This window comes from Puma concolor, chromosome C1 (genome assembly GCF_028749965.1).
Source record: "Puma concolor isolate L17-30 chromosome C1, mPumCon1.1.hap2, whole genome shotgun sequence".
In the NCBI taxonomy this organism is placed as follows: Eukaryota; Metazoa; Chordata; class Mammalia; order Carnivora; family Felidae; genus Puma; species Puma concolor.
Genome location: NC_141674.1, coordinates 111,360,527 through 111,386,303, shown reverse-complemented (window position 1 = coordinate 111,386,303; position 25,777 = coordinate 111,360,527). Strand labels below are relative to the sequence as shown.

Sequence of the window (25,777 nt, the reverse complement as noted above, 5' to 3'; positions counted from 1 at the left end):
TTTTTTATTTACCTTGTTTTTGATTTTCAGAATAGCAATATTAAATATTATCTTACTTTCGGGGTGCCTGGGTGGCGCAGTTGGTTAAGCGTCCGACTTCAGCCAGGTCACGATCTCGCGGTCCGTGAGTTCGAGCCCCGCGTCGGGCTCTGGGCTGATGGCTCGGAGCCTGGAGCCTGTTTCCGATTCTGTGTCTCCCTCTCTCTCTGCCCCTCCCCCGTTCATGCTCTGTCTCTCTCTGTCCCAAAAATAAATAAAAAACGTTGAAAAAAAAATTAAAAAAAAAAAATAAATATTATCTTACTTTCAGGGCTCCCCCCACCAAGAGGACAAAACATTAAATTACATAGGCTATAGTACTTCCTAGATACTTCGGGGTTTCTTGATTAAATATTAAAGTATAAAATACAAAAGTATAAAACATGCAAAAATGTGTACAAACATTAAATCTTCAGTGTGATGAATTTTCAAAAGTGAAGTTTGCTGTATTACCAGATCTTGAAATGGATATGAGTTATGCTTAGCAGCTCAGAATCTGTGTTTCTTACAGTCAGAGGGTGCTGTACTTATGGCCTGGGTGTGAGTGGACATGGAGTTTTTCCTTCCCACGTAAGAAATTCCAATTCTGAATTGATGCAGCTTTCTATTTTCCCCTTATTTTACTTGCCATTTAATCCTTCAAGGCAAAGAAGCAAATGTGGCTTCGTCATTGTTTTGTGCTTTACCCATGCAATACTAGACCTTGAAGTTTACTGAGTCTGCAGACTACTGGGACATGAAGGAAGCTCACTGGTCCCTGCCCTTCTTCCCCCAGCCCCATGAGAACTAAAGGTTTAATTTCTGTCCCTAGTATCTGAGTAGTTTCTTCCCTTTGCTGTGTGGAGCGGCTCCCAAGGAAAGAGGAATTAAATGGAAAGGATAGAAGTCAACAGAAGCTGACACATCCAAGCAGTGTGTCGGATGGGTCGGGCAGGTCTGAAGGGCTGCACAGTCACCTGTGTGCCGTGGCAGCCACCACCTCAGGGAGCAGCAGTTGAGGCGCCCCATGGAGACCAGCGCTTAGAGAGTTAGCTTGCACATAGGTGCTTCCTCGGGGCAGCAACTCAGTTTCTTGATGTGTGTTAGTTTGAAGGTCTCAGGGAGGTGTGGGATTTTGAACCCTTTCAGATTAGGTCTTTGGAGTTCATCAGGAGCCCCAGCTGTTAGTGACTGCTGTTACCACCTTGTTTGGCATCACAAACAGGCAAGAGTAACAGAAGTCTCTTATGAAAAATGATCCTCAGCACTTGGCTTATTTAACCAGTCTCCTTCCTTCTCCTCCTTCTCTGACATTAAACAGTTGTATTAATCAAAGTTGGAAGGAGGGAGGGAAGAGAGGTATATTTTATCACAACCAGCAGTTTCATTACAACAAAATAGATGCTATGAAGGATCTGTGGGAGTACATAAAAGGAAATCTTAACCCATCCTTAGGGTTTCCTATAGTAAATAGGAGGATGCCAACATTTGTACATGTAATAAAGTTAGAAACGTGGAAATTTTTGTTAAACATCCTCTTCTTCTTAACAATTTTTTTTTTTTTTTAATATTTCAGTATTTCAAGGGAACTTTAGGATTACAACCTGGAGACTCAGCACTGTTCATCAATGGACTTCACATTGATTTAGATACACAGGATATATTCAGGTATGGATAATGTTTTTCATTTTCTGAAAAGATTTTATAATGTTAGCTTCTTGTGGGGTGCCTGGGTGGCTTAGTTGGTTATTAGACTTTGGCTCAGGTCATGATCTCATGGCTTGTGAGTTTGAGCCCCACGTCAGGCTCTGTGCTGACAGCTTGGAGCCTGTAGTTTGCTTCAGATTCTGTGTCTCCATCTCTCTTGCTGTCTGCCCCTCCCCCGCTTTCGCTCTGTCTCTCTTTCAAAAATAAATGAGCACTAAAAGAAAAAAAAATTTATTGTGTTAGCTCCTTGTAACATGTTCAGATTGTGATGGCTTATTACCAGGTGAATGCATTTAGGTAGGCTCATGACTGGGATGGGCAGGATGACACTGTCATTTTTGTTTTAAGTTTATGTATTTATTTTGAGAGAGAGAGAGAGGGAGGGAGGGAGGGGCAGAGAGAGAGAGAGGGAGAGAGGGAGATAATCCCAGGTAGGCTTCACATTGACTGATGTAGAGCTCAAACTCACAAACCATGAGATCATGACCTGAGCTGAAATCAAGAGTCAGACTGAGCTACCCTGGTGACCCTGTCATTTGATGTATGTTCAAGGTCTTGGACATTTAAGGCCCAAGTCTTTTGAGGGTGCCCTTTTAGAGCTATAGTTTTCCTCTCAACCGTAAAAAAAAAAGAGAGAGCTCAAGCAGGTTCTTTTACTTCTGGAAACAGTGTGAAGTAGATTTATTCAAAATGCCTATGCATCTGGTGTCTCAGAAGGTGTTCTGTCTTACACATGTTATTTGAGTATCTACCCTTTTTGTGTTGTTAAAATGTGGCTCAGTATTAACTTGTTCTGAATTGGTCTCATGAATTTTTTGCAGGGGAGGTGGGGGAGGAGAGTGGATAGATAGAATTCAGATTTTGTCCTTGGGATTAAGGTTGATACAGTTGACACTGGGTTTCATAATAGTAAAAATAAAAGTTTATTGCTAATGCTTCAGAAGAGCCAGTTCCCACAGTAAGATATTTTTCACATTAATTATTTTCATTGAACTGTTAATGTTCTCATACTGCTTTTTAGAGCTAGTAAAAAGTAAAATGGATGTGGACACTTTAAATAAAGATTGCCCATATATGTTGTTTTTTTTAAATAAAAAATATACACATATCTCTTTAATTTTTCAGGATTTACAAACTGAGTTCTTGCTCATTTAAACAGTTTTAAATAATACCCAGATAAAAGAACTAAGAAAAGTAACGTCTTCATCTTTGCTTCTTGTTTCTTCCTTCTTCCCATCTTTTCTACCTTCCCTCAAAAACCTCTACATTGGGTATAAATTCCTCTAGACCTTATACTGTGGTCATATGTGTGTGCACCTTGTAAATTGACACTGATGTTAAAGTTTATGTTAAATCTATATAATGTATTTTTTTAAAACAGATTTTTAATTATGAGATAACTGTAGATTTATGTACAGTTGTAAGAAATACAGAGAGGTTACTGTAGTGTTTTTAAAAAATATGCAGTGTAAAATACAGATGAGGATTATTTCATCCTCAAATTGTGTGTTTATATTTAGAGATAATTTTATACCTGGTATATACATGGATAAGTGTAAATAAACATGAACCAAGAAGCAAGTCCTATGTACTTTGTTTGATGTATTTTGACAAGATGAAGCAAGGGGAAGAGCTCCCTTTTTTGATTTCTTGACTGGTTTGAACAGGGCATTGAGTTTGAATGGATAGTTTTTTCATGGTGAGGTTTTTTTTTTTTTTTTTTTTTTTAAAGCTTTTTCTACTAAATACCTACTTTCCCCCACTCTCCAGTCTGTTTGATGTGTTGAGGAATGAAGCTCGGGTAATGGAAGGTCTGCATAGATTGGGAATAGAAGGTCTTTCTCTGCATAATGTTTTGAAACTGAACATCCAGCCCTCTGAAGCTGACTATGCTGTAGACATCAGGAGTCCTGCTATTTCAGTAGGTATTCCGTTTGAGTGTCCAAGGGCATTCTGGGCAGACATTTTATTATGTCTTTCTCATTTGTCTTTTGTGAGAGGTAAGTTATTTCTATCATCTCCTTTATTGGCATCAAACAGTGATTTACAGCAACTGCTTATATGGGACCATGTGTATATAATAGTCTCTCTTTTTTTTTTTTAACATTTATTTATTGTTGAGAGACAGAGACAGAGCATGAGCAGGGGAGGGGCAGAGAGAGATGGAGACACAGAATCCGAAGCAGGCTCCAGGCTCCGAGCTGCTAGCACAGAGCCTGATGCCTGGGTCGAACCCACGAACTGTGAGATCATGACCTGAGCTGAAGTCAGACACTTAACTGACTGAGCCACCCAGGCGCCCCAAAGTAGTCTCTTAAATGCTCTAAAAGTTGAATTATTATATTTAATGTGGTTAAGACAGTGATTTTTCCAGTTTTGTATCCCCCTAGGATTCAGCTGAACATCTCTTGGGGAAAAAAGAATGCTGAATTTGTATTTTCTCAGTTGCATCCAAGTCTTGTGTAATTTTGTGTAGAATATCATTCTTTGGCTATTATCTTTTTTTTAAACATTTTTTTTAAAGTTTATTTATCCTAAGAGAGAGAGAGAGAGAGCACGTGCACAAGCAACGGAAGGATAAAGAAGTAGAGAGAGAATCCCATGCAGGCTCTGAACTGACAGTGCAAAGCCCGATGTGGGGCTCGAGCTCACAAACCTATGAGACCATGACCTGAACTGAAACCAAGAGTCAGATGCTTAATTGACTGAGCCACCCAGGTACCTAGCTAATATCCTTTAAAAGAACTTTGATTATTGGGGAGCCTGGGTGGCTCAGGCAGGTTAAGTGTTAGGCTCTTGATTTAGGCTCAGGTCATTGTCTCACGGTTTGTGGGTTTGATCCCCACATTGGGCTCTGCTCTGACAATGCAGAGCCTGCTTCGATTTCTCTCTCTTCCTGTCTCTGCCCCTCCCCCGTGTGCATGTGCACACACTCTTTCTCCCTTTCTCTCTAAATAAATAAATAAATAAACTTAAAGAACTTTATTTTGTATGTGAAGGATTTATATAGATTTATATCTGCTGTATTGATGTCTCCTTGTGTATAAAAGAGAATGCAGGGAATAGAGCTGTCCTGGGCACTTGTGGTCAAAGCACAATTAATATTAGCAATGTGCCTGGCCCATCCTGCCTGACCCATCCTTGGCCCTCCTATCCTTTTTTCTTGGTTTCTATACAGCATTTATCATAGAGAAAGTTTTTCCAAAGAAAATTATGTCGAATAAAGATGATCATTATTTGAGTTCTCTCTGGGTAATGTAGGTGTTATTTTGATAAATATTGTGATGTCATTTGTTTTCCTGTTAAAAACATTTGAGTTAAAAACAAAGAGTAAAGAGTAAAGAGATGAATGTAAGCAACAGCAATATGGCCCATCCCATACTTTCTCTGCCTTAACATTTAATCATTTTGTGTCAAATCTTGTTTTCTTGGAAGAAAACAATGTTTCCATCCAAGTCCTCTTTAGCTCTCTTCCCAGTTCACCGTTTTCTCCCTGCAAGTAATTCCTCTTCAGAAGTACGTATGCATTTCCTACTGTATGTCTTGAAATTTTGAAGAATGCCATGGCAGTATTCTTTGTCCTTTTGTTACTCAGTAGTTTTGTCAGACTTATGTAGGTTGATCCAAAAAGGTTGTTTATCTTCTCATGTTTTATATTTTGCTTATTAAAAAAAAATCTTTCATACAGTCACAGTTTAAAATTCAGACATACAAAAGGGTATGTATTGAAAAGTCTCATCACCCAGCTGTTCAGTTTTTGTCCCTAGAAGTAACAGGCATTATCAATTACTTGTGTATCTTTCCTTAAATAACTCTATTTACACGAACAAAGTAACATACCCGTAGTTTCCCTCCTTGCCCTTTTTGTAGAAATGGTACATACTGTTTACAGACTGCTCCCTTTATGGAATTAGGTTGTGCCCAATTTTGTTGCTGTGATAAGCAGTACAATATCTTCTTGTATTTCTCTCTTTGTGCATATATGTGAGAATTTATTTGGAGTAGATGCCTAGAACTGGAGTACTTAGGGGTAGGGTAGTAATAAAGTCTTACTTTATTACCTTGTTTTCCCTAAAGTGACTGTTCCAAGCACCAGTGTTGGGTCAGAGCTTCCATTACTGTATACCCTTGCCTATTCTTGGATATTGACAAACTTTAAACTTTTTCTCAGTTTAATGAGTGTGAAATTTGACTGTGGTTTTAGTTTCTGTTTCTCAGGTTATTGGTGAAGATATACTCCTTTCCTTGTATTAATTGCTCTTTTGAATTTCCTCTGTAAATTTCTTCATCTCCATGGCTGATTTTCATTTCTCATATGTTGGGGGCCTTTTTTTATTATGTTAGATTTCTATACATTGTCTTGACCCTAGTCCTTTTATTGGTTTTGTAGGTTGCAAATATCTTTTATTCTGTGGCTTGTGCTTTAGTCACTCATTTTTATACTTGATCTTTGTAATTTTGAAAATGGTGTTTTCCATGTGATTCTTCTTAAAATCATTTCAAGTCTTACGGACAGTTCTAGCACTTTTCACTAAGGGTGACTAAAGTGTATGCACCGTGTTTTGTTTTGTTTTTTTCCTTCCTAGTGGATCAACAACCTGGAGGTTGACAGCAGATATAATTCATGGCCTTCTAGTCTACAAGAATTGCTTCGACCCACCTTTCCTGGGGTTATCCGGCAGATCAGGAAAAACTTGCATAACATGGTGAGAAAGCTCATTGTCTAGCCATAAGCTCTGTTTCTCCCTTGACTTCTCCCACTTCTCCCCTACCTTTCAGCCATATAGACTGTTCACTTCTCTCCTATACTAGGTGCTTCTATCACCACTATGACCACTAAATATGTTCTTCTAACTCCATATTCAATCTGAAAGGGTTTTTAAATGTATTTATCACATATAGGGCTGTGAGACGTCACAGTAGCATTACTGCCTCCATCAGGGTGTAAGGAAATGTTACCTTAACCTGAAAGTTTAGGTTGTGTTATTTTAGTTTTATGATAGTTTTACCCAGAAGATGAATATGTTGCTACTCTTTTCCTTTAATGTCTTAATCTCTAAAATTTGATAGTTCAGTTTATTTCCTTAAATAAATCTGTGAACTCCTACTTGTTTTTCTTTATTTCACTGCTTTCAAGAGAGAGAAGAGGTTTCTTAGTTTGCCCTCTTTTTTTCCTCTTATTTCTTCCTTTGCCATTATCTGCTCTTAAAGAGATTAGGGGTCTCCTTCACCAGAACCTGTAAGCGAAACTATCCTCTGTACTTGCCTGACTCTTGAAGCCACTTTTTTCCTTCTCAGTCAAAATTTCATTCTGTTTCTCTTACCCATATATCTGAACTTTATTAAATGAGATTATACATGGATTTGAAGCACATCATGAGACCTTAATACATAATAGCTAGTATTGAGATTTAAAAGTTAAGTTCTAAATGAATTCTTAATTCAGAGATGCTTACAATTGAATACACAAAAAGAGGTAATCTCCATTTTCTAAGGTAGGGGAGTTGCTAAAACTTGGGTTTTGTTAGGTGTAGTAGAAGTATGGGTGTTAGGAATCTGGAACACAGTTCCCATGCTATTAGCAGAACACCGTGAGAATTTAGTACTGAATTCTTTGAACATAAAGGAGGGAAACTGCTATTGTGTACCTCCTCTTTTATGTGGTTCAAGAGTAACTCAAAAAGATTACCTTCAAGTGCAAAGAGTAATGGCATTTTCATTGGCCCTGTTACATTTGAATAAATTTCATTTCATATGTTCCTTTCCCCCTTTTCCCTTCACAGGTTTTCATAGTTGATCCTGCTCATGAGACCACAGCAGAGTTGATTAACACAGCTGAGATGTTCCTCAGTAATCATATACCACTAAGGTAACACTGGTATTGATTGAATGATATATATCTAATTAGCTGAGGTTTCGTTTGTCATTTTTAAATGCAAGTCTGGTGCCATGGATAATTAATAGTCAGATCATTAATGACCTCTATATCTTTGCTTAGTATGAAGCAGTATCTTTTGAGGCGGAAAATTTCATTCTCAGTGAATAAAGGCTTATACCATTGAATTCTTAATAGCTCATGTAAAAATAATTTGTGGTCTCATCTTGTTTCCCAGTGGAAGGGAGTTTTCCTAGGTAAGTGTCCACATGACAGGGCCTATTTCCCCTTTCGGTGGAGGTAAAGAGTTTTGCCAATAACTTTTGTTAGACTGACAAGAACTAAATGTGCATACAGCCTTTTGTAGATGCAGACACATTTATTTCACTTGTGTTGCCAAATCTACCAACAGGGTACTTGAATGGGTGGGTTTTTCACTGTGCTTTTTAAGACCAGTTTTTTAAGGCTTTTACATATACATGCTAAGATATTTTCACTTACATTCCAAATAATGTCTGGGAATTTTATGTGCTGACAAAAATTTGAATTCTTAGAAAACATGAAAATAGAGAAGAAAAGTCTAGCTAACAAATGTTGTGTGTTCTGTACGCAGCACTGAGCTAAATGCTGTGGATAGTATCTAAGCTGTATTCCTACCTTCTTGAAAAAAATACCGTGCGTACTTCCAGACTCTTTAAGAAGATATTTGATCAGGGGCTAGGTTGTGTCCTGGTCATAAGTGCTTTAGGATTTCAGGGAAACAAATGATTATGAACTAGGACATTTGGGAGGGACAAAGGTTTCATGGAACAGTCGGATTTCAGTTAGGCTTTGAAGAAAATAGAGGGGTTTTTTGATGGAAAAGCAGAGATTTTTGTTTAGTGAGATTTTTCATGTAAAACATGAATACCCCCTGGTTTGATGGAGGACTAAACTACTAGATTACAGACAGAGGTGTATTTTGGTTAAAAGGGAAATAAAAGAACACAGAAGTTGGCCCATGTACACAGTGGGCATTAAGTAAATATTTATTGAATTGCATTGAGGGACAAGAAGAGGGAATGAGGTCTTCACGTTGCAAAGGTAGGTGAGAAGTCACTTAACTCATAGGCAGTAGGGAAGCATGCTTGTTCGGTTGGTGGAGAGACCCAAGGCAGAGTGGCTGTTGTTTTAGTCTTTGTCTGTGTTGATGTGGTATACCAGGGCATTGACAGGGGCTGAGGAGAGGAGCGGACAAATCTGGGAGACTCCCTAGTGGTACTTGATGAGAAACTGGGCCTGAGAGAAACAGAAGTCTGCATTTTAGGGCCTAGCTAACAGAAAAACTCTGATGCCCTTTCTGAAAATTGGAAACTTGGAAAGGGGAATTCCTTTGTGAGGAGATACTTAGCCCTTATTTTTGTTTTCATAAGAATTAACAGGTCAGTCCTCATGTGATTTCTGTTACAAGTGAGATTTTAAAAAACAAAAACAATTTTCATCTATAAACAAACTCTCTTGCCACTACCATCTACATATACACACACTGTCCACATACCTCAGGAGAGCAGAATGTTTGATATGTGTATTTTCTTCTTCTGTTTTTAGGCTTTACCTTTTTCTCTTTTTAACAGACTTTGTATTTTTTAGAGCAGTGTTAGCTAATTAACTGGTATTAATACATTATTATTAACTAAAGTTCATAGCTTACATTAGGGTTCATTGTTTGCATCATATATTCCATGGGTTTGACAAGCGTGTGATGACATGTTTCCACCATCACGTAATCATACAGAATAGTTTCATTGCCCTCCAAGTCTCCTGTGCCCTACCTGTTTGTTCTTCCCTCTCAGGCACTGGCAACCACTGGTTGTTTTTTACTGTCTCCATTATTTTGCCTTTCCCAGACTCATGATGTAGGTAACTTTATTAGATTGGCTTTTTTTTTCATTTAGCAGTATGATTATAAGGTTTGTTCATGTCTTTTTGTAGCTTGATTCTTTCTTTCTTTTTTAAATGTTTATTTATTTTGAGAGAGAGAAAAAGCAGAAGTGGGGGAGGGATGAAGAGAGGGGGAAAGAATCTTAAGCAGGCTCCATGCCCAGCGTGGAGCCTGACTCAGGGCTTGAGCTTATGGTCGTGAGGTCATGACTAAAGCTGAAATCAAGAGTCAGCCACTCAACCAACTGAGCCACCCAGGCACCCCTAGATCATTTATTTTTATTGCCAAATAATATTCCATTATGTAGATGTACTATAGTTTTGTTTGTTTATTTAATCCATTCACCTATTGATAGACATCCTGATTGCTTCCAAGTTTGGGCATTAATGAAGAAAACTGCTATAGACATCTGTGTGCAGGTTTTTGTGTGGATATAAGCTTTCAGCTCATTTGGGTAAATACCAAGGGGCGTGATTGCTTTATCTTAGGGTAAAAAGTATATTTCATTTTATAAGAAATTGCCACGCTGTCTTCCAAAGTGGTTGTGCTACTTTGCATTCTTACCAGCAATGAATAAGAGTTCCTATAATGAGCTCTACATTCTCTCCAGAATTTGGTGTTGTCAACGTTTTGGGTGTTAGCTTTTCTAATAGGTGTGTAGTGGTATCTCATTGTGATTTTATTCTGAAATTCCCAAATGACATGATGTCAAGCGTCTTTTTTTATGCTTATTTGCCAACTCTGTGCCTTGTTTGCTGAGGTGCCAATTCCGATCTTTTCCCTGGTTTTCAACTTTTTATTGTGGAGTGTGAAGAGTTCTTTGTATATTTTGGATATCTGTCCTTTGTCAGATATGTGTTTCTCACAGGTTTTCTGTCTGTCTGTGGCTTGTCTTCATTCTCTTCTTTCACAGTTTCTTTCACAGGGCAGAAGTTCTTCATTTCAATGAAGTTTAGCTCCCCCATTTTTTTTTTTTTTTTGTCTTGTCATGGATCCTGTCTTTGCTGTTAGTTCTAGTAAGTCATTGCCCACTTAAGATCACCTAAGTTTTCTGTGTTCTTTTCTAGGAATTTTGTAGTTCTGTGTTTTACATTCATGTTTATGGTCCATTTTGAGTTAATTTTTTGTGAGAGGTATAAGGTCTCTGTATAGATTTGTGTTTTTGCACTGTGAATGTGTCCAGTTTTTCCAGCACCCTTTGTTAATAGACTGTCTGTTCTCACTTCTTTTGGTTTTGCTCCAGTATGTAGGCTATGACTTCTGTATGGGCCAGTGAAAGGCTTTTGGGTTTATTTTTAATCTTATTTTATTTTTGGCCACTTTGTAGATGTGTAATGTATCTTTTTGTGGTTCTTTCCTTTAATCTAAAATTTAAATTGTGATAAACATGAACCTTGGTTGTCGCTTTTTGCCGATGGATAATAGTCAACATTTTCACGTTTTTCATATTGTCTATGTTAAATCTCAAAATCTACTCCCCCCTTTTTATAGATTTTCACATTCTGAAAACATTCATTTCCTCTAATTTTTCTTTAAAAACCATGAAGTCTCCATCTAAAACTAGCAAAACCCTTCACATTAGTGAAGGCCTCATTTCACTGTGTGAGAACAGTGTGCTTTAACAGTTGAACAGTCTAAGCCACCTTTGGGAACCTGCTTTTATTCTGCAAGTGATGAGTGCCTTTACCCGCCATATTAGAGTAGGATGTGAACCGTGCTTTTCAGTAGAGGAGGTTTTCATTGGAGGAAGCTGCAGTATGTGAATGAGAATCAGAGATGCCATTCCTTTTAACCAGTTGCATTTTTGAGATAAGTTTCTTTTTCTTCTTTTTGCCCTTCCCCCTCCTCCCCAGAATTGGTTTAATCTTTGTGGTTAATGACTCTGAAGATGTTGATGGGATGCAAGATGCTGGAGTGGCTATTCTGAGAGCGTATAATTATGTTGCCCAAGAAGTGGACGATTATCATGCCTTCCAAACTCTGATACATGTATGTTTTCAATCAAAATGGCGAATAATTTTCTTAATCTAACTTCGTCTAAGAAATAGTATGAGTTAAGAGGATTTTATATTTCTGTGAAGAAGTATGATAAATTATTCTTGCAAACTTCATATTTTATATTTAAGGAGTTGCCTTTACTGATTCACCAGTGTTCATAATAGACTGCTGTGGTTTCAACTAAGATAGATTCCTTAGGAGCCCTACTAAGGTATCTTAGTCTTCTGACTTTTGGTAATTTGAAGTCACTAATTTTTTTTGGTAAATGTGATGTTCTTTGCTTGTTTAAAAAAATGTTTGCTTTTCCCCTCTAAGTTCTTTATGATAATTTAATATTCAAATCATAAATTCTGTCTATTTTCTCTATTTTTTTTTTTTTTTACCTTGGAAACTCTGAAATGCCCTGATTTTTATATATACTTAAGATAATTGCTCAAGTTCAAACAAGGAACTCTCTCATTTTTTTTCCTGGTTTTGAATATATAAAAAACTTACAAGTAACAATTGTTTTGCTTATAGGTTAGTAGTAATTATTAGAAAACCATCTTTAAAGCATTTCACCTTTTTTTAACCTATAAACATGATGTCAGCATGCTATTTTTTATGTTTGTTGTTTAGAGATTCAGTCCAGAGCATTTTTTATTAAAATGTTCATATATTTATCTGACTATCATCTATTGAAGACTCACCATTTCCCAGGCCTGGTACTAGCTGCAAGGGATACAGAGAAGTGTAAGACTTCACCCCTGTCCTCAAAGCCCTTACGGTGTGGTGGGGGACACGACCACGCAGATGGTTTAAGCATAGCTCACCCTAGCAACACCAGGACTCCCTCCACTAGGGATGTCCTGGTTGTGGAGTGGGAAGTGGTCCTAGCTGAGTGCAGGAGGAAAAACAGGAGTGAGTTGAATGATGGCTGCAAATCAGAGGTAGTAATTCCCTGTTGTCAATTCCCTGGGGCTTGAGCAGAGCTGAAAGGGGAACCTAGCCATTGAGGCTACCAGGCCAGGCCATGAGTGTCCAGATTGCAGAGGATTAAACTCCAGATAAAAACGTTCTGGTGCATGTATGTACCATGGGTCTGACCAAGGGTAGAGAAAGTGGCAGGGATACTGGTTGGTGGGCTGTTGTTGGGATCTCTGAGAAGTGATAGCGAGGGGTGCTTAGCAGTGGGGCTACAGAGAAAGAAAGAGAGAGAGAGAGAGAGAGAAAGAAAGAAAGAAGAAAGAAGTTCAGAAGTTGTTGAGGATGTGTTTTAACGTCTGTTTTTTAAAATTGTGCCTCCCACCTCCCGCCAATATCTGTGTCTATGAAGGAAAGGATAATAATGAGTTTTTATTTCTTTTTGTTTATTTTTAATTGCAACAACAAAAATTTTATGTTCATTGTAAATAATTTTTGAAAATATTATTAAAGTGAATCGATTTAAAATTTCTCTCTCTCCCCTCTCTAATCCTGTTCCTTAAAGGCAACCACTATTAAAAGGTTGTCTTATATCCTTCTAGGTGTTTAACTATATGTATAAAGACATAGTTGTGTTGTTATTTGTTTTATATCTGCTTTTTAAAAACAAGGATTTTTGCTGCATGTATTTTATAACTTATCCCCCTAAACATGATGGCCATAAGTTCTTATTTCAAGGATTATGTAAAGGTATTCAGATTAAAAAAAAATTAACACATTAAAATTTTTTTTAATGTGTATTTAATTTTGAGAGAGAGAGACAGACAGAGCATGAGTGGGTGAGGGGCAGAGAAGGAGAGGGAGATACAGAATCCAAAGCAGGCTCCAGGCTCTGAGCTGTCAGCACAGAGTCCAATGTGGGGCTCGAACTCACAAAGTATGAGATCATGACCTGAGCCAAAGTCGGTTGCTTAACCAGCTGAGCCACTCTACATTTGGGCCTTTATGTATGAACTGATTGGATCATTTTAAGAATATATAGTTTCTAATATGAGAAGGCATCTTAAAGAGGTGTATGAAAAAGGGATTGCTAATATGTTCCATATGACCTTTTAAGAAAAGTAGCCATGTTTCTCTATATTCAGAAATCTTTTGTAATAAACATTCTGAAATTTGGATTTAAAAGTGTGGGGGTTACCCGGTTTTTCTTTCTTCAGATCTATAACAAAGTAAGGACTGGAGAAAAAGTAAAAGTTGAACATGTGGTCAGTGTCCTGGAAAAGAAGTATCCGTATGTCGAAGTGAATAGCATTTTGGGGATTGACTCTGCTTATGATCAGAATCGGAAGGTAAGAACTGCTTTGGCACTTCTCATTGGACCACAATGCTGTATTTTCCTTATCTCTTTTTTGGGGGGAATTGTAATTAAAAAAGGTAGTAAAAGTATTTAGGTACTTCTCATTTAACAGTTTAAAAACCAGGTCACTTGTCTGTGTTTGCAAATGAAGTTTATATTTCAATTTTGTAAAGATATCATTGATTTTTAGCTGGCATGTTAACTATTAAATTGAAAAACAAATTTCTTTTTCGCAGTGCAGTGGTAGTACTTTGTGATATATGTTCCACATAAAAGCTATTAGAAATATATAATGCATGCTTAGCAGGTTATGATGTATCCTATTGATGTGTATCATTTATTTAGTTGTTTAGGCTAAAGATAAAAATATATTTAGGAATACAATAAACAGAATGGCAAAGTGTGGTAATAAAGATATAGGGAAATATTTTAAATTTTTATTTAAAAATAATACTGTTTCTTGTGAGACATGAAATACAGTAAAAGGACCTTTATCGCAAGCAGAAACAAGGTAGTCGGTTTATTGAAAATAAATGTGCAGGCAAGAAATCAAAATACATATCTGAGATGTTTTATTTAAAAAAAATTTTTTTTAATGTTTATTTATTTTTGACAGAGAGAGAAACAAAGAGCGAGCAGGGGAGGGGCAGAAAGAGAGGGAGACAGAATCTGAAGCAGACTCAAGGCTCTGAGCTGTCAGCACAGAGCCCAATGCAGGGCTCGAACCCACGAACTGTGAGATCATGACCTGAGCCAAAGTTGGACACTTAACTGACTGAGCCACCCAGGCGCCCCTGAGATGTTTTGATTTAAAACAATAAAAGTGTATTTATTTACCAACTTTTTTTTTTTTTTTTACGTTTGACAAGGCCTTTGGTTCTTTTGTTTGGAGATCTGAGTTGTGATCCTTTTAGAAACTGTACTCATAATGAATTGTTTATACTTTCTTTTTCATCTGGGTACAGAATTCTTCTAGATTTTTATAATCTCCCTCCCAAGTCTTTTATAGTAGTCTTACCCACATCTAGTTTAGCATCACTTATTTTTAGCCTGTCATGTTTTTGAATTTCTAGTCATTTGATTTGTTTTCTTGAGGAGACCAGCTTTTTCTTTTTGTAATCATATTTTATTGGTTGCATAATATTAAATGATGTTATCTAACTGAGAAAAATATTTGGCTTGGGAACAGATATATCTGATCTTTGGTAAACATTTAGCCCAAATGAGGGGAGAAAAGTGTGTGCATTCTAGAGAGTAGCTCACTAGAGTTAGAGGTCAGCGTGCTTTATTAGCTAGTATTTGTTGCTATTAACTTGGTTAGTTGAGTTTGGTTAAGAGATCTATTCTAAGTTGTTCCAGGTTTTAGAGGGATTGAACAAAACACTATTTAGCAAGAACTATGAGGCTTACGTAAAACATCTTATAGATATAGTGTCTGTTTTATGCAGGTAACAACTTTGATTGCATGCAAAGACTCTACCCTTTTTTACTCCTTCCCCATTTGATTTTTTTTTAAGTTTATTTTTTTTTCGAGAGGCGGGGGAGGGGCAGAGACAGAGGGAGAGAGAGAGAATCCCAAGTAGGCACCATGCTTAGTGAGGAACCCCATGTGGGACTCGATCTCATGAACTGTGAAATCATTTTCTGAGCCAAAATCAGGAGTTGGTTGCTCAGCTGACAGCCACCCAGGCACCTCTCCTGGTTTCTGTTTTTGATGCCACAGTTTATCTCTTTTTATGTTGTGTATTCCTTAACCAAGTATTATAGCTATCGTTATTCTTAATACTTTTGCCCTTTAACTTTTATATTAGAGTTACTAAGTGGTTAACCCAGCGGTTATTAGAATATTCTTTTTGGTTTGTTTGTTTTTGAGAGAGAGAACGTGAGCGTGAGCAGGGGAGAGAGGCAGAGAGAGAGTGAGGCAGGGGATCTGAAGCAGGCTTCTTGCTGACAGCAGAGAGCCCAATGTGGAGCTCGAACTCACTAACTGTGGGATCATGACCTGGGCCAAAGTCAGACGCTTAACCAACTGAGCCACCCAGGCGCCCATAGAATATTCTTAATTTGACTATATACCTACCTTTACCAGTGTGTTGTATATTTTTGTGTGTTTTTATGTCACTAGTTAATCATCTTTCATTTCAGCTTAAACAACTCCTTTCACCATGTCTTGTAAGACAGGTTTAGTGGTGCTGAAGTATCTCACCTTCTGTTTGTTTGGGAAAAGTCTTTACCTCTCCTTCATTTCTAAAGGATAACTCTGCCAGGTAGTGTGTTCTTGGTTAGCAGTATTTATCTTTCAGCACTTTGATATCATCCCACTCTTTTGTGGTTGGGAAGGTTTCTTTTGAGAAATCTGCTCCGAGCCTTCCCTGGTAAGGGAAGCATGTTTTCTTTTGCTGCTTTCAAGATTCTTTGTCTTTGATTTTTGACAGTTTTATTATTATGATGTATCTTGCGGAGGATTTCTTTAAGTTGATTTTATTTGGTGACCTATAAGCGTCATGAACTTGATCAAATCTTTCCCTAGATTTGGGGAGTTCTCAGCCATTATTTCTTTAAATAAGCTTTTTTTTTTTTTTAAAGCTTTTTTCTTTTTTTTAATTTTTTTTTTTCAACGTTTATTCATTTTTGGGACAGAGAGAGACAGAGCATGAACGGGGGAGGGGCAGAGAGAGAGGGAGACACAGAATCAGAAACAGGCTCCAGGCTCTGAGCCATCAGCCCAGAGCCTGACGCGGGGCTCGAACTCCCAGACCGCGAGATCGTGACCTGGCTGAAGTCGGACGCTTAACCGACTACGCCACCCAGGCGCCCCTTAAAGCTTTTTTCTTAATGTTTGTTTATTTTTGAGAGAGGGATAGAGCCTGAGCAGGGGAGAGGCAGAGAGGGAGACAGAGAATCCGAAGCAGGCTTTTTGCTCTGAGCTGTTAGCACAGAGCCCAATGTGGGGCTTGAACTCACGAGCCATGAGATCATGACCTGAGCTGAAATCAAGCGTTGGACGCTTAACTGACTGAACCACCCAGGTACCCCTGATCTAGGCTGATACTGTTTTTGTTTTTTTTTTTTGCTTAAATTTTATTTATTTATTTTTATTATGAATAGAATTTATTGTCAAATTGGCTTACGTATAACACCCAGTGCTCATCCCAACAACTGCCGTCCTCGATGCCCATCACCCATTTTCCCCTCTCCCCCACCCCCCCCCCCACTCCCCCACCTACCCTCAGTTTGTTCTCTGTATTTAAGAGTCTCTTATGGTTTGCCTCCCTCTCTGTAACTATTTTTTCCTTTCCCTTCCCCCATGGTCTTGTGTTAAGTTTCTCAAGTTCTACATATGAGTGAAAACATGGTATCTGTCCTCTGACTGACTTATTTTACTCAGCATAATACTTTCCAGTTCCATCCATGTTGCTGCAAATGACATGGTTTCATTCTTTCTCATTGCCAGGTAGTATTCTGTTATGTATATAAACCACATCTTCTTTATCCATTCACCAGTTGATGGACATTTAGGCTCTTTCCATAATTTGGCTATTGTTGAAAGTGCTGCTATAAACATTGGGGTACATGTGCCTCTATGCATCAGCGTTCCTGTATCCCTTTGGTAAATTCCTAGCAGTGCTATTGCTGGGTCATAGGGTAGATCTATTTTTAATTTTTTGAGGAACCTCTGCACTGTTTTCCAGAGCGGCTGCACCAGTTTTCATTTCCACCAATAGTGCAAAGGGTTCCTGTTTCTCCACATCCTCACCAGCATCTATAGTCTCCTGATTTGTTCATTTAAACTACTCTGACTGGTGTGAGGTGGTATCTCAGAAAAATCTGGAATGCGTCACAAATTTGAGTGTCATCCTTGTGTAGGGGCCATGCTAATCTCTGCATCGTTCCAATTTTAGCGTATGTGCTGCCGAAGCAAGCACTGATCTATTCTGATATTAAGGGTATTTCATTTTTCCTTTCATTTGTTGTATTCTTTGGCTCCAGAGTATCTGTTTGGTTCTTTTTTTATGATTTCTCTCTCTTCTTTTTTTAAAATTTTTTTTAATGTTTATTTTTGAGACAGAGACAGAGCATGAATGGGGGAGGGTCAGAGAGAGAGGGAGACACAGAATCCAAAGCAGGCTCCAGGCTCTGAGCTGTCAGCACAGAGCCCGACGTGGGGCTCGAACTCATGGACCGTGAGATCATGACCTGAGCTGAAGTCGGATGCTTAACCGACTAAGCCACCCAGGTGCCCCTGATTTCTCTCTCTTCTTGCTAAACATGTGATTTTGTTTGTGGTTTTTTGTTGTTGTTGAATTATCTTCCTGTGTTTTCTTGTAGGTAATTGAATTTCCCTTTAAACAATTTTTTTGAATTCTTTATTGGGTAAATCACAAATATCTATTTCTTTGAAATTGGTTACTGAAAGATTATTGCAATCCTTTGATGCTATCACGCTTTCTTGATGTTCCTTGTAGTTTTGTGTTTCTTTCTTTGCATGTGAGATAGCAGTCATCTCCTGCAGTCTTTACTAACTGCCTTTGGGAGAGAAGTACTTTCTGTCAGACCTGCTAGGAATTCTGAGGCTTTCTTAGGCCATCTGTGGATACATATGCTCCATACTTGTTCTTTCTTGTACAGAATTCTTAAGCATGTGTAACTTCTCAATTCTACAGTGCCCAAGGCTGGGTGCTGACTGCCTTTCTTTTATTTTCCCCAAGGTGGCCCTAAAGCTCATGTATTTTGTCTGTCTCTGGCCCACGTGTTTGGGCTGACTTTCTGTGCTTGCTCCCTAGCCATCTGGCAAAATTCACTCTTGCCGACACTGTCAGGAGCATACACATGGAGCTGGCTACAGGGGGAGGGTGAGTGTGGGTGAGGTGAGCTGAGTGCTGTGAGTGTCTGCCTGTAGCCATTTGGTGGGATCTGTGGATGAAGTGTCCACAGTAGCTCATGGGTGGCTTCTTGATGGGAGTCCGTGATAGAGTAATTGGGATCCATCCCCTTTATTTTCTTATTTTTGAATGTTTATTTATTTCTGAGAGAGAGACAGAGTGCGAGTGGGGGAGGAGCAGAGAGAGAGGGAGACACAAAATCTGAAGCAGGCTCCAAGCTCCAAGCTGTCAGCACAGAGCCTGATGCGGGGCTCAAACCCACGAAGCATGAGATCTGAGCCAAAGGTGGACGCTTAACCGACTGAGTCATCCAGGCGCCCTAGGATCCATCCCCTTTAAATGCTTTCTGAGAGTACTGTCTGCAGCCCTCCCCCAGCGTCTTTCTACTCTCAGTCACGCAGCTCACAATTGAGTACTCTCGATGGGGTGAGAGAGAAATGAACCTCTTTGGCAATGTCCCATATAGCTGGGGAAGTTGAGTGTTTGCTCACTTGTTCTCAGTTACCCCTACAGGAGAAATCATGGGCCCAGTAGATCTCTCTTGCTCCTTTGGCGGAGGGTGGATCTTCTTCTCCAGTGCATCCAATCTCATATTTTTTTTTTTGCTCAAGTGGTGTATTGGAACTTCTGTGCTGGAAACCTGGACTTAACACAAAGACTGTCTTGTCTGAAGGTGATTGTTTAAGACAGTTTTTTCTAGGGCTCCTCACACTATGGCGGGGAGAAGGTGGAGCCAGTTAATGAGCCAACGTAGGGTCCACAACTAGGGTTGAAGTCTGTATGCCTGTTACCTGATGCTCAGGTGGGTGAGCCTTCTGGTTTCCTTGGCATATGGTGCTGGATTCCAAGGCTTCCACAAAGGCACTTTCGTTGTGGATAGATACCAAATTGTTGTTCAGGATTGGGGGCCACCAATGAGGGATGTCCTGTTCAGCCACAATACTGATGTCACTTCTGCTTTAGTGTTCAGTCCCCTTGTTTTAAGGTGTATCAGGCCAGGTTTTGGGTTGCAGCTGGTCATAAGATCTACTGAGGGCTGAAGAGCATCCCATTGTTGTATTGCATTCTTCCGTTCACTCAGTTGCCTTATGTGGTTTTTAAAATCAAATAAAACTGATGTGGTACCCAGTGATTTTCCACATAGACACAAACAGCAAGAGTAGCACTCTGTAAAAAAAGAATAGGTGAAATAAAAGAAGGACCACTTTGGTAATACCAAAGAATTGAGGGAGTTCATGAAGTTTTCTCATATTTTACATTTGGAAAATGTCTAGCTTTATTATTTTTTTTCCCTTAGAGAAATGCTGGATTTTCTCCCAATGTGCTTGCTTGCTTTTTACCACGTTGACGTTAGATCTTATGTTGTTTTTTTAAAAAATTTGTCTTTAATGTTTTATTTATTTTTGAGAGAGCACAAGTGGGGAGGGTCAGAGAGGGGAATAGAGGATCCAAAGCAGGCTCTGTGCTGACAGCAGAGAGCCTGATGTGGGCCTTGAACTCATGAACCACGAGATCATAACCTGAGCCGAAGTTGGATGCTCAACCGACTGAGCCACTCAGGTGCCTCCAAATTTTTTAATTCAAGTGTAATTAACATACAGTATTATATTAGCTTCAGGTGTACAATATAATGGTTCAACAATTCTATACATTACTTGGCGCTCATCATAAGTGATTCTGTTCACCCATCCCCCCACCTGGAAAACGTTTCACTTTAATTTTGTCTCATCCTACGAAAAAGCAGTATATAATTGTCTTTTTATTGTGGATGATTGTATTTTCTTGAAAAATATTAGACATATTGGGAAAAAGGATATTTTTCACGTGTTGAAATCTTGATTTTACTGAGGAGTCAAATAAATGTATAACAGACCTAGCTCCTCAGTAATTTCCTTAGACTTGGTTCTTTTCCAAGAAAAGAACTGATTAGAGGCCCTTCCCATGTAAGCAGATCATCTTCTTTGTATTTATGCCACTTAATTTCCCAGCTGCTTGGGTAAACATATACTTTCATGACAGGGATGTTGTGAGATTCCCAGAAGTCCTAAGAATCTAATGATTAATAAGATTTTCAAAAGTGTAGGAGTTGTACCTCTGCATATGAAAAAACCCAAGAGAAGATTCTTTTGAAAGTTTTTTAAAGGAGGAATGATTTCATTTAGCAGTTGTTACTACACTTATAAATTTCTGTATCTTTTGTTATAAATCTGAAGCTATGATATCCTCTGTCTATTTGAAAGTTGTAATTATTTTTAAAACTAGGCAGTACAATTAAAGTAGAATTTATAAACTGAAGATAAGATAGTCTATAGGTGTATATTTGTATCTTTCAAGCTAGTAAGATAGTGATATTTAATTTCTACCTTATACATAAAGACGTTTTGCATTTGGCATGTTAACTCTGGGTCCTTATTAATCTGTTACCATTTGAATAGCTCATTCATAAGACCTTACCTGTAATTATTAAGGTTTTAAAATTATTTATAATTAACATTTTTAGTTATTGATAGAACTTCTCATATGTATTTTTTAAGTTTGACTTTTTGGTAATTAGGCTACATTCTGTTATTTGGTCTGGTAAGTTATTTATGCTTTGCAGGAAAGAAGGTATATAGTCAAAACATGTCCCTCTCCTGATTTTCACTTAGTTGCCATTTCCAGAGAAAACCAGTGTCACTTATTGTCGCTTAGAGTGATAATGTGGGTATTGTTTTGTTTTGTTTTGTTGGGGGGATTATTTTCAAAACTCAGAGTATATTAGAATTGAGTTTTTGATGAATATCTTCAAAATAGTTGAGACATCAAAGAACAGAATTAACATGGTAAGAATTTTGTAAGTGTAAATTTTAAAAGTTTATACTATGGTAGATAGAAATGGCAGAAATGAACCTAGAAGGCCTTTCTCCTTGTGCCATATCAGAGTCCATCTGGTAAGTCTGTCCCATCAGATACTACTGTGGCCAGATCTGATTAGAAACTAACCAGTCTGTTGCTGCTGCTGATTACCAGTTATCCAGCTGAAGTTCTTTTCTATTTGTGATATCTACAATAGAGGCTATATATAATTCTATTTTCAGAAAGTATCAGTTAAAAGATGTCTAACAAGAATGTTTTAAGGAATGCTTTTTACATCTTGCGTAGTAATGTGGGTTTTACTCTGGCAAGCTAGTCTTGGGTCTGTGGTTGATATCTAGGGGGAATGAACCTATACTGACAATCAGAGAAGACTCTTCATTGTAGGCTTGTTTGCCTTTTTGTTGGCCTGGCATTTCCCTGGAAAGGAACCTCTTTTGTCTTAGAAGAAGATGAGGTTTAGTATATTATGGAGCAATTTTTAAGCACTGTCTTCCCATCAGCCTTGTTTTGTTTTTTAAAAGTGTAATTTCTTTGTTAATGACACGGATCCTCTTTAATTTAGATTGGAGTGTAAATATTTCATCTCAGGCTGTCTGCACAGGAGCACTCATAATTTACAGCAGTCTGTCATTGTGCTGCGCATTATGTAGCCTCTAGCCACATGTGGCCTTTTTTTTCTCACATGTGGCTTTTAAAATGGAAATTAATTAATTTTAGGTGCTCAGTAGTTACATGTGGTTAGTGGCTACTGCTTTGGATAGCCAAGATACAGTGTCTCCATTGTTGTTAAAGGGTGTGTTTTTACAATCTTAGCTATAGTATATGTAATTAAGGTTTGGTAGCCTGGACAGCTTCAAAGTACCCTCACCCCCAAATCACTTTCTAATTGGCAAGGTTTTGTGGTTTTACAAAAACTCAATAATTCAATTCCAGATTACCCAGTAGGATATTAACTATGTCACTTCTGACATATTTTAAATATTTTTAGTTATTTCTTGGTAACTATATTTCTGTTGATTTTGCTTTTTTTGTTAGCACACGTATGTATGAAAAATATGCTTTGTTCTGTTTGTCTCACAAAGGACAAAACACGTTGTTTGTGGTCCCTTGTGTTTCAGGAAGCGAGAGGCTACTATGAGCAGACTGGGGTTGGTCCACTGCCTGTTGTTCTGTTCAACGGAATGCCCTTTGAAAAGGAACAGCTAGATCCCGATGAGTTGGAAACCATCACAATGCACAAAATCCTGGAGACCACAACCTTTTTCCAGAGAGCAGTATACTTGGTGAGTGGTATTTCAAGGCTGATTTTGAAAGAGAATGGTTTGCTTATGTTTTTGTAGTCTCTGTAGTAAGCAAGAACATTCTGTAAGTATTACTGTTTTTCATACACCACTTATAGTTGGTTTGTAGACTCCCAGCAAGTTCTGCTATATTGAGAATATTCATGAGACTTTGTGCATTGTATTTGAAACAGCTAAGTTTATTGTTTTCAAGATTAAATGTTTAAATGTTTGTTTAAAACATTTTAAAGTAGTTAGCATTTCTAAGAGACATTTGTTTTACTTGTAAGGAATTTTGACTTAGGAAAGACTCAAATATTTATATACACATACACACGTTTACTGCTGAGACGGGTAATTCACGTGCCATAAAACTCAATCTTTTAAAGTGGAAAGTTCAGTGTTTTTAGTGTATACATAGAGTTTATGCAACTGTCACCTTTGTCTAATGTTAGAACATTATTACCACCCCTCGAAAATCCAACACACTGTAGCATTCACTCTCCCAATTTCCCCTACAGTAGCCCCTGACAACCACAAATCTATTTTCTTTATGGATTTGCCTATTTGAGACATTTAATATAAATGGAATCATTGAATATGTGGTCTTATATGTCTGATTTCTTTCACTTAGCATAATGTTTTTAAGGTTTATCCCTGATGGAACATGTGTCAGTACTTCATTTCTGTTTATGGCCAAATAATAGTTCCTAGAATGGATGTACCACATTTTAAAAATCCATTCATCAGTTGATGTATATTTAGGTTTCCATTTTTTGGCTACTGTGAATAATGCTGCCGTAGACAATCAAACACAAGTTTTTGTGTAGACGTGTTCTTATTTGTCTTGTGTGTCCATTCTACATAGAAATGGAATTGCCTATTTATGTAGTAATTCTGTTTTCAGCAGTTTGAGGAACTGCTCTACTGTTTTCCAAAGGGGCAGCACCAAAGCATTATACTTTGCTACCAACAATGTGTGCAGGTTCTATCTACTTTTTCCACATTCTAGCCAACAATCGATACTGTGTGTTTCTTTGATTATATCCTAATGGGTATGAAGTGGTATTGCATTGTGGTTTTGACATGCATTACTCAAACATGAATAAGGTTGAGCTTTGTTTCCCATGTTTATTGAGCACTTATATCTTTTTTGGAGAAATGTCTATTAAAATTATTTGCCTGTGTTTAATTGGGCTACTTGTTTTGTTACTGTTATGAGTTCTGTATGTGTTCTGGGTACCAATCCCTTATATATAGGATTTGCCAATATTTTCTGTAATTTCATGGTTTGTCTTTTCACTTTCTTGGTGGTGTCTTCTAAAGCACAGATGTTTTAAATTTTGATTAGGTCCAATTTTTTTTTTCTTTTGTTCCTTGTGCTGTTTGTGCCGTATGTACAAAATTATTGCTTAATTCTAGGCCTCGAAGATTTATGCCTGTGTTTCTTCTGTTTTATAGTTTTTCCTCTTAAATTTAGTTCTTGGATGTATTTTCATTTAGTTTTTTTATATGGTGTGAGGTAAGAGTCCACTTTTTTTTTTTTTTTTTTTTTATCCTATCCAATTTGGCATGCAACTGGATGTCTTTTAGGATGATATTCAGTTGTCCCAATACTATTTATTGAAAAGAATACTCTTCTCCCATTAAATTGTCATGGCACCCTTGTCAAAAATAAATTGAACATTAATGTATAGGTTTATTTATTTTATTATATTTTTTTAGAAAGAAAGTGCATGAACAGGGGAGAGGGGCAGAGGGAGAGAGAAGCTTAAGCAGGCTCCACACTGAGTGTGGAGCCCAGTGCAGGGCTTGATTACATGACTCTGGGATCATGACCTGAGCCGAAATCAAGAGTCACGTGCTCAACTGAGTCAGCCAGGTGCTCCAATGTATAGATTTATTTTTGAACTGTCTTGTTTTCCATTCATCTATATATTTGTTCTTATGTAAATACCTCACGGTCTTTTTTTTTTCCCCCCTCACAGTCTTGACTACCATTGTAATCAAGTATGAACTTTCCAACTTTGGGTTTTTGTTTCTCTTTTTTACTTTTTTAAAAGATTATTTGGCTTGTCTGTGTCCCCTTCATTTTTTTTTTATGAATTGTAGGAGTAGCTTGTCAGTATCTGCCAAAAGGGACCGTTTGGTTTTGATAAGAATTGCATTGAATCTGTAGATCAGTTTGAGGAGTATTGACATCTTGGCAATATTGAATTTTCTAACCCATGAACCCAGGATGTATTTCCATTTATTTAGGTCTTGTTATTCTTTCAGTGATGTTTTGTAGTTTCCAGTGACGGAGTCTACACTTTTTTCATTAAATTTATTTGTTAGTATTTTGTCCTTTTGATGCTATAAGTGGAATTATTTCCTTAATTTAATATTTTTAAAACTTTTAAAATGTTTATTTTGAGAGAGAGGGAGGTGGGAGGGAGACACTTTGTGAGTTGGGGAGAGGCAGAGAGAGAGGAGAGAGAATCCCAGGCAGGCTTCACACTCTCAGCATAGAGTCAAATGTGGGGCTCAAAATCACAGAACTATGAGATCATGATACATGCTGAAATCAGGAGTTGGATGCTTAACCGACTGAGCCACCCAGGTGCCCCCTTAATTTTTGGATCATTCATTGATAGTGAATAGAAATACAATTGATTTTTGTATATTGCTCTTATATGCTGCAATCTTGTTGAACTCATTTTATTCTAATAGCCTTTTTTTTTTTTGAAACTTTCTATGTGGAAAATATTGTCATCTTACAGATGATGACAAAAGCATGTCATCTAACATAGTATTGATTCTTCCTTTTCAATCAGGATGTCTTTCTCTTCTCCTTCTGCTCCTCCTCCTCCTGCTCTTCCTCCTCCTCCTCCACATCCTTCTCCTTCTCCTCCTCCTCTTCTCTTTCTCTTCCTCCTTCTCTTTCTCCTCCTCCTTCTCTTTCTCCTCCTCCTTTCTCCTCCTCCTTCTCTTTCTCCT

General features: G+C 37.9%; 1 protein-coding gene and 1 non-coding gene across 3 annotated transcripts in view; one reads left to right on the top strand and one right to left on the bottom strand.

Annotated features, from left to right (window-relative positions):
* The window catches only part of UGGT1 (UDP-glucose glycoprotein glucosyltransferase 1), a 113,528-nt gene that overhangs the window by 29,254 nt on the left and 58,497 nt on the right, over window positions 1-25,777 (top strand). For both annotated transcript variants that reach the window (XM_086718294.1, XM_025934966.2), the window contains exons 12-18: window positions 1,595-1,686; window positions 3,496-3,646; window positions 6,312-6,431; window positions 7,509-7,594; window positions 11,375-11,510; window positions 13,640-13,771; window positions 22,637-22,801. In XM_086718294.1, the coding sequence (XP_086574420.1) occupies window positions 1,595-1,686; window positions 3,496-3,646; window positions 6,312-6,431; window positions 7,509-7,594; window positions 11,375-11,510; window positions 13,640-13,771; window positions 22,637-22,801 (882 nt within the window). The remainder of the gene's footprint in view (window positions 1-1,594; window positions 1,687-3,495; window positions 3,647-6,311; window positions 6,432-7,508; window positions 7,595-11,374; window positions 11,511-13,639; window positions 13,772-22,636; window positions 22,802-25,777) is intronic.
* On the bottom strand, window positions 17,602-17,705 carry LOC112849035 (U6 spliceosomal RNA). Its single transcript, XR_003222486.1, has one exon. It is a non-coding gene; the product is annotated as a U6 spliceosomal RNA (small nuclear RNA).